This window comes from Ailuropoda melanoleuca, chromosome 13, assembly GCF_002007445.2.
Source record: "Ailuropoda melanoleuca isolate Jingjing chromosome 13, ASM200744v2, whole genome shotgun sequence".
Classification (NCBI taxonomy): Eukaryota; Metazoa; Chordata; class Mammalia; order Carnivora; family Ursidae; genus Ailuropoda; species Ailuropoda melanoleuca.
Genome location: NC_048230.1, coordinates 59,892,764 through 59,901,080, shown reverse-complemented (window position 1 = coordinate 59,901,080; position 8,317 = coordinate 59,892,764). Strand labels below are relative to the sequence as shown.

General features: G+C 40.6%; 1 protein-coding gene across 1 annotated transcript; it reads right to left on the bottom strand.

Annotated features, from left to right (window-relative positions):
• Positions 1 to 3,021: 3,021 nt before the first annotated feature.
• On the bottom strand, positions 3,022 to 5,421 carry WFDC11 (WAP four-disulfide core domain 11). Its single transcript, XM_034641585.1, has 4 exons — positions 5,415 to 5,421; positions 4,964 to 5,107; positions 3,339 to 3,481; positions 3,022 to 3,090 (listed from the first exon to the last, which is right to left on the bottom strand). The coding sequence occupies exons 1-4, from the start codon at positions 5,419 to 5,421 to the stop codon at positions 3,022 to 3,024; spliced, it is 363 nt and encodes a 120-aa protein (XP_034497476.1).
• Positions 5,422 to 8,317: the final 2,896 nt, after the last annotated feature.

Genomic DNA, 8,317 nt, shown 5'->3' with positions numbered 1-8,317 from the left:
GAGGGAGTAAACGTGAATTCTGCTATGACCTGGGTGTCCAAAAACCCAAGTTCCAGCATGCGGAGAATTGTTGATCAGGTTGGTCTGTCTGACAAACACATGGCCTCATGGTTGTCATGGCTTCTGCAGTGATTGTTCTCTCCTCATGCTCCAGCCATGCTCCTTCTCTATGTCAGTGCAGATGGCAGGACTCTAGAAGTATCTTGCACATCTCATACACTATGATGATGGTCAACTCCTGCTTCATTTCCATCCTTTGGGTGCCCCCCACGCTCACAAGTGGGTCCATACTGATGCCTTCACCCACGAAGTGTGTCCCACCACCATCTCCGGTAGTAGTCTGTGTCATAACAAACCCAGGGTGCCTAGCTAAGGAGCTATAGGAAGTTCTGGAATGCAAGGGCTGGGTTTAGGTGCCAAGTGTAAGACCTACCACCAAGAAATGCCCATCGGCCCAAATATAATTAGAATAGGCATAACATGCAGGATTCGAGGAGAGCTCTATCCTGAGGCAGTTGTTTCTAAGCCTAAAATCTACCATTAAAATTACATTCTCTGGGAGTGCATACCCAACAGTGAGTGTAGTGTCTGTGCAGTGTCTTAACTTGGGAAGTGTTCACTCCCTGGAAAGCATTAGTGAGTGGATGTGAGAAGGTAGAAGAATCTACATGAGAGGAAACCATGCATCTGAATTCTAAGGATATTCTGGGTCACTGTTGCTGGGTATATGGTGGTCCCTTTTTATGTGAATTCAGGTTTCTTTTATTTGTGGAATGCTTTCTAGTTTTTAATATTGGTAACTTTGGGGTCTTTTTGAAAACTCCAATTATATTTATTTATTTAGATTTTCTTTGTCTATCTTCTTTACTAACCTTTCTCTCTCTGTTTTTACTTTTTGCATTTTATTTGTGATCTCTTGTCTTTTTTTTTAAATTTAAGTCCAATTAGCCAAGGTATAGTACATCATTCATTTTTGATATAATGTTCAATGATTCAGGTTGAATATTGTCTTCTCTCATTCTTTTTCTTTTTTTTTTAAGATTTTATTTATTTATTCGACAGAGATAGAGACAGCCAGCGAGAGAGGGAACACAAGCAGGAGGAGAGGGAGAGGAAGAAACAGGCTCACAGCAGAAGAGCCCTGATGTGGGGCTCGATCCCATAATGCCAGGATCACGCCCTGAGCCGAAGGCAGACGCTTAACTGCTGTGCCACCCAGGCGCCCCTCTCTCATTCTTTTTCAATGTCTCTTATAGTTCAGTTGAATTTATTCTGTCTCGAAATCTTGTAACAATCTTTATTTCTGCGATGACCTTTAACTTTTTCTTTGATTTTTTTTTTTGTTCTGTCCACCTCTTACTTCATGTCTTCCTGGATTTTTGCTACTTATGTGCTGTGTTTTTAAACTTCTGATTCAAGGTATTTTTTCATCTATTAAAATCTTTATTTACAGATATTTATTTCATTAAAGTTGCAGGTGTTGTATTACCCTTCTCCCTGACAAGGTATTTCTGGTGGGAGAATTTTTTTTCTGCAGAAATATTTCAGTTTTCATTCATTCTATTTTCTTTAATAGTAGTTTTACATTCCATTAACTTTGTAACATCTTGTTTTAATAGACCAGCAGTGACAGTTTTATGCTGAAATTGTTCTAGGCTTTGGCCACTGGAAACTCTTTAAGGTTGGTTCCTGTTTCCCATTCTTTGACTTTATAGAATTTCCTTACTTTCTGACCCTAAAAGATACTCCACTCTCATCTTGTATTTTCTAAGCCTAGTTCTAGAATTAGCCATTTCTCCAAGAAGCCTTGTCCATTTATTGGAGAATGGTTTTAAAAACCAAGATCTGGGCTCCTGGTGTGCTTATTGCTACTGTGGTATCACTGCTTCCAGGCATAGCCAGGAAATATACACATGTGTAACTAATCCATGTATATACACATATCTATTTTACTTCTGTATCTGTCTCTCTGTATATATATTGAGCTGAATGTGGGCTCATATTGATGTCTCTGTCTCAAACCCGGTACCGTGAGGGCTCATTCTAGCCTTCCATTTTGCTTATTTGTAACTTCTTTTCTCTTACAGTTAGAAACATGGCTCCTATCATCCCTACTTATTTACTTATTTGTCCAATCTTATATACAATCTTATATACATCTTGTATGCATGTATGTCATTTTCGAATTTTTACCGAGGGATTCCTGGGTGGCTCTGTCGGTTAAGGGTCCAACTCTTGATTTTGGCTCAGATCATGATCTCAGGATCATGAGATCAAGCCCCGTGTCCAGCTCCAAGCTGGGCATGAGGACTGCTTAGGATTCTCTCTCTCCCTCTCCCTCTTCCCCTCCACCCTGCTCACTCACACTTTCTCTCTCTTTCTCTCTTTCTCTCTCTCAAAAAAATAAAATAATAAAATAAAATAAAATAAAATAAAATAAAATGAATTATTTACCCACACCTTGTGAGAAACAAATTTACCAGAGACCTGCTCTCTGAAAAACCAAATGAAAGAGCTACTTGCCAGTTACCTACATCAAAATGACATACTAGAAATATACTTCTATATTGTGAAACCCATGAGATTAGCCTGTCAGTACTAAGGTAACCAAATGAGGAAGCGAGAGTTAGAAGCTATGCAGCCTGTAGGATGCGAACAATTTGGGGGGTATAATAGGGCAGGCAAAGATAGTGGAAGGGAGTTGAAAAGCCAAAAATCACTGGTGATAAATGAGTTTATTGTCAAGGATTTGCTCTTGCCCAGCCCTCAGTGTGAACAGACTGGTGTCCTGCTGGGAGATTAGGATTTAGACCTCATGCAAAGATTTCCTGCAAGACAGAAAGGTTATATACTCTGAGGCTAAGGGAACTCTGAGGAACAAGCATTCATTCCCAAGCTTAATTTATCCATCCCCGCCAGACCCTGGGACACAAGTACTCTATGTAGTGCCAAAAATTGTACACTTCTGGGGTGGGGAGGTGGGTTTGGTTCATTGAACAGAGAAATGTAGAAATTTGGGGCCTAACTGGGCCAAAAGCGTTCATTGAAAGGTCTGACGATGGAGGCAATGGTTAGAAATTTGGACAAAAACTGGGAAAAGAACAAATGATTGAGTAATATAATGAGGACAACATAGGCATTAATTATATAATAAAAGAAACAATGTGCCCCAAGCTGGTGTCTTGGTTTATTTGCCAGTGAACTGCTGTCCAGGTTTAGGGGACATTGTCTTCCACTATTTTTGTGCCTAGGATTTGGAGTGTCTCAGTTTTCTGTTTATGAATAATAGCATCTGAGAATCAGTGAAGACCTATGCCCAAGTACACCTCCCAACTCACTTTATTTTTCCAACAGATGTTTCCACAATAGGTCCAGCAGCATGTGTAATTTTTGTTTGTACATTTAAGGGCCCTAGAACACTTCTTGGTACATTCAATGACAGTTGGCTCTCCCCAGCACTCCTCAATGAACATTTCATCCCCTGTAATTGACATAAGATGGAAAGATGCTGACAGGGGCCACATAGCCAAGGTGGGAAGAGAAGTCTTTCATAAGCTTAACAGACCCTCCTAGAATCCAAACCCCACCAAGCCCCACCCAGGTATCCATCTGCCCTATGAGAAAATCTCTGTACTGAGCCTCCTCGTTACATCTTCACAGATCTCTGCCTTCTCTGCTCCCACAGGCCTCTCGGGCCTCATCAAGCCTCCTGGAGATGGGATTCAGCATACCCTCCCACACACTCATGAGTCCTCCTATAAAATCTACATTTCAGTAACAGGAGACCTCAGGGCCCAAGGCAGCCTCTAGCCTCATTACCATACCTACTTCCTAATGTGGGAAGCCAGACCAGGGAGAATAAGGAACAGATTCTCTCCCTTTTTCTTCTCTTTCTTGTTGACCCTGCCTTTAAGAGCAGCTTCTCACCAAATTCTTCTCTCTCTCACCCATTCTTTTGGCACCCTCCACTGATTCCATTTTCTCATCATACGTCCCTCAGCTTTGCCCCACTAGAGACACATCTCATGTCTCTTTTCTACCTTTTCACATTCTGAAAGATCCTGCCACTGAAACTAAAGGTATATATTAAGAAATCGGGGGGGGGGGAATGGGATAGGCTGGTGATGGGTAGTGGAGGGCATGTATTGCATGGTGCACTGGGTGTTATAAGCAACTAGTGAATCATCAAACTTTACATCAAAAACCAGGGATGTACTGTATGGTGACTAACATAATATAATAAAAAAATATTATTATAATAAAAAAAAAGAAAAGAAAAGAAATCCCCCAATGGGGCGCCAGGGTGGCTCAGTCATTGAANGTATGGTGACTAACATAATATAATAAAAAAATATTATTATAATAAAAAAAAAGAAAAGAAAAGAAATCCCCCTATGGGGCGCCAGGGTGGCTCAGTCATTGAAAGTCTGCCTTTGGCTCAGGGCGTGATCCCGGCGTTCTGGGATCGAGCCCCACATCAGGCTCCTCCGCTGGGAGCCTGCTTCTTCCTCTCCCACTCCCCCTATCTGTGTTCCCTCTCTCTCTGGCTGTCTCTCTCTCTGTCAAATAAATAAATAAATAAAATCTTTTCTTAAAAAAATCCCCCTATAGTACTCTTCAAAGTACATAGCTAAGACACAGAGCTTCTGGAAGTATGGAAAAATATGGTAGCCTGACATGGAAAACTAACATATCTTTATAACTTATGGAGTGTATATAAAAGGTCACAGGTACCCATTGCCACTTTCCAGGTTGGAAGAGGAGACATCGAAGGATCTCAACTTAGACATTTCTTGGATCTCTGTGCATAAAAAAAAGTCTCCGAATCTCCGACAGGTGACCCAGGGAAGGTGGGTCCTGAACCCTGAGTCAGATGTGCCAGACACAATACCCCTTCACTTATCCAGGAACAAGCACAGTACCCCCATCGCACAGTACCCCCACCTCCAGGCTAATCACCTACAGCTGTGTTTTTCCTTCATCACTCCCAGCACAGACAGTAGCACCATACAGAGGAAGGTCATGAGTTGAGGTGTCCAGAGCTTCATGATGCTGACCGTATATGTCTGAATATATATTGTCAGGATGTGTCTTCCCTTTCCAGTTGCTGCTGGAAATTGAGAAATATAAACAGAGTTGTGAAGCAAAAATAAGTGCTTATAGAATTTCTTTCCTTGGGGCGCCTGGGTGGCACAGCTGTTAAGGNTGACCGTATATGTCTGAATATATATTGTCAGGATGTGTCTTCCCTTTCCAGTTGCTGCTGGAAATTGAGAAATATAAACAGAGTTGTGAAGCAAAAATAAGTGCTTATAGAATTTCTTTCCTTATTCCTCCTTGCCCCCATCCACACAACAACAGGCACACACCTAAGCTGAATGCTGGCTTTGGGAAAAGGTTTCTCCCCATCTCACACTTCATGCCTTCCTTTTATAGAAAAAAAAATTTTTTTTAATGTGTTGCCTTCCCTTGATTAAAAGAGAATTCAAATCCAACTGACAAAATTCTTAAAACATAAAAAAGTACAAAGAAGACAATTAAATATTTCTAGGAACTCCACTATGTCACTGTACGTTATTCTGTCTTCTGTACGCATCCATAAAACTGAAATCATATCAGACTTGCTGTCTATATCTTGACTTTTTATTTAAAAATGTGCAACATGGTATTTGGGGCACCTGAGTGGCTCAGTCAGTTAAGCATACAACTCTTGATTTCTGCTCAGGTCATGATCTCAGGGTCGTGAGATTGAGCCCTGTGTTGGGCTCTGTGCTGAGCGTGGAGCCTGCTTAAGATTCTCTCTCTCCCTCTCCCTCTGGCGCTCCCCCACCCACTGGCTTGCACGCTCTCACTCTAAAAAAAATTAAAAATTTTAAAATTAAAAAAAAATTGTAACATGATATTAAAATTAAAGTTTTGGCCAAGACCTTTGGATAACCCCTAAAATGAGCTTGTGAGACAGATCAACTTGGAGTTTAAAGAAAATCTACTCAAAAATTTAAGTTAAATTTTTGCGAAAAATAAGTCATGTGGCCATTTTCCACATTTAAAATAAGTCAGGATTTTAAGAGTGACCAACTGCTTTTTGGTCATCTTTCCCTGTTGTTTTTAAAGAATGCTGTGCTCTTTTTGGTTTCTTTCATCTATGGAATGGTTTCTCTCATCCATGGAACATAAGAACTAGGAAGATCGGTAGGAGAAGAAAGGGATAAAGAAAAGGGGGGTAATCAAAAGGGCGAATGAAGCATGAGAGACAATGGNAGGGGGAATGAAGCATGAGAGACAATGGACTCTGAGAAACAAACTGAGGGCTTCAGAGGGGAGGGGGTGGGGGAATGGGATAGGCTGGTGATGGGTAGTAAGGAGGGCACGTATTGCATGGTGCACTGGGTGTTATACGCAACTAACGAATCATCGAACTTTACATCAGAAACCAGGGATGTACTGTATGGTGACTAACATAATATAATAAAAAAATATTATTATAAAAAAAAGAATGCTGTGCTCTTTTAATTCCAACTCACTAAAAAGGCTTTAAGAATACCTTGCATNACTAACATAATATAATAAAAAAATATTATTATAAAAAAAAGAATGCTGTGCTCTTTTAATTCCAACTCACTAGAAAGGCCTTAAGAATACCTTGCATAACTGTGAGAGGCAAACTGAGGACTTCAGAGGGGAGGGGGTGGGGGAAGGGGATAGACTGGTGATGGGTAGTAAGGAGGGCACGTATTGCATGGTGCACTGGGTGTTATACGCAACTAATGAAGCATCAAACTTTACATCGGAATCTGGGGATGTACTGTATGGTGATTAACACAATATAATAAAATTAAATTAAAAAAAAAAAAAAGAATACCGAAGAGTCTACCCACAGTGCAGCATATGAGGATAAATAGAAAACACACGGAACATTTTAGGTAAAGAGTGGAAGGTTTATTAAGATGTTACAATATAAGATTAATAGGAATTCTAGAAAAATAAAATANCCTCTCCCACTCCCCCTGCTTGTGTTCCCTCTCTCGCTGGCTGTCTCTATCTCTGTCAAATAAATAAATAAAATCTTTAAAAAAAAAAAAAGAATACCTTGCATAGAGCTTTATATTTGCCCCCAAGCTTTTGTGGAGACATAGGCAGATGTCTGAGTCACACCAGAGAAACAAAGGATAAGAAGCGACCTATGGCCACAACAAGAGGCTATAGCATCCGCTGTGGCATTTGATAAGGCCAAGGTATGCAAGAAAGCCGGTGTGGATTTGCACTAGATTCATGTCAGGCAGGCTGCCTGGGACAGCCATGGGGCCTCAGCCGAAGGAAGTCGAAAGCAAGTGGCCAGATGCCTAGGGTCTTGGAAAGGTGTCAGAAAGGAGGTGGGTTCAGCCATATCAAGGCAACCACGGTTAAGAAACGTCCATCAGTTGGGGCTGGGGGAAGACTCAAAGAACCCGTGAAACCACCCAGAACAGAGTCAACTTTAAGCGATACTAAGCCCCCAAAGCACAAAGGTACAATAATCTTTGCCAAAAAGAGCTATCCTGACTTCCTCATCTCTTCTCCCTCCTCCACTTCCAACATGGCGCTTAGCCAGCCACAGGAGAAAAGGAAACTGGCCAGTCTCTTCCCAGTTGCAGGTTTCTAGGTATGGGGGAAACCACAATTTTAATTCAATTTTAGTAATTTGACTGTTGCATGGGCTTAGACTTTTTTAAATATTTCTAAATTTAGGCAGTGTCTAGAAAAGTCAAGTTCTATACCCAAGCTCTAAAACAGAGGCAGGAAAAGAAGTTGCTTTAAATGAGTAAATTTAAATGAGACAAAGGACAAGATTTTCAACAGATTATCAATAACACTCCCTGTGAATATTTTCCCAATATACTAGTTACACATATCATTCATATTTCCCATTGATCATAAGACATCTGAAAATTTAGAATTTCTCTTCATTAGAAAAAAATCAACAGGAAATATCTTGCAACTAAAATTCAGTTAAATCTGGTATTAGCTTCAGAGCACAAATGTATAGATCTGGAAGTCCTGAGTAAAGAGTACTGCCTATTTCAAACCCTACATAGTTGTTGCCAGTTTTCTTCTCCATTAAGATTGGTTTATTCTGCCAATAGGATGCACATCTTGTCTCATCATAAAGAGGAAAATCTCTCCCAATTGTTACCACACTGAAGACTGTCAATATCGTATAGGACAGAGAACAAAACATGGGCTTTGGAGTCAGAGAGACCTGGCTTGAAGCCCAACCCCAATGCATTGAGCTTAATTTAAATTTTGGGATTGGTCTACCACCTAACTTCTCAGAGCC

Coding starts and splice junctions, on each gene's coding strand:
- WFDC11 (XM_034641585.1), bottom strand. Junction 3,482..4,963: donor GATGAAGGAAAAACACAGCT/GTAGGTGATTAG, acceptor TGTCAATTACAG/GGGATGAAATGTTCATTGAG. Junction 3,091..3,338: donor ACATCTGTTGGAAAAATAAA/GTGAGTTGGGAG, acceptor TTCTTTTCCCAG/TTTTTGTCCAAATTTCTAAC.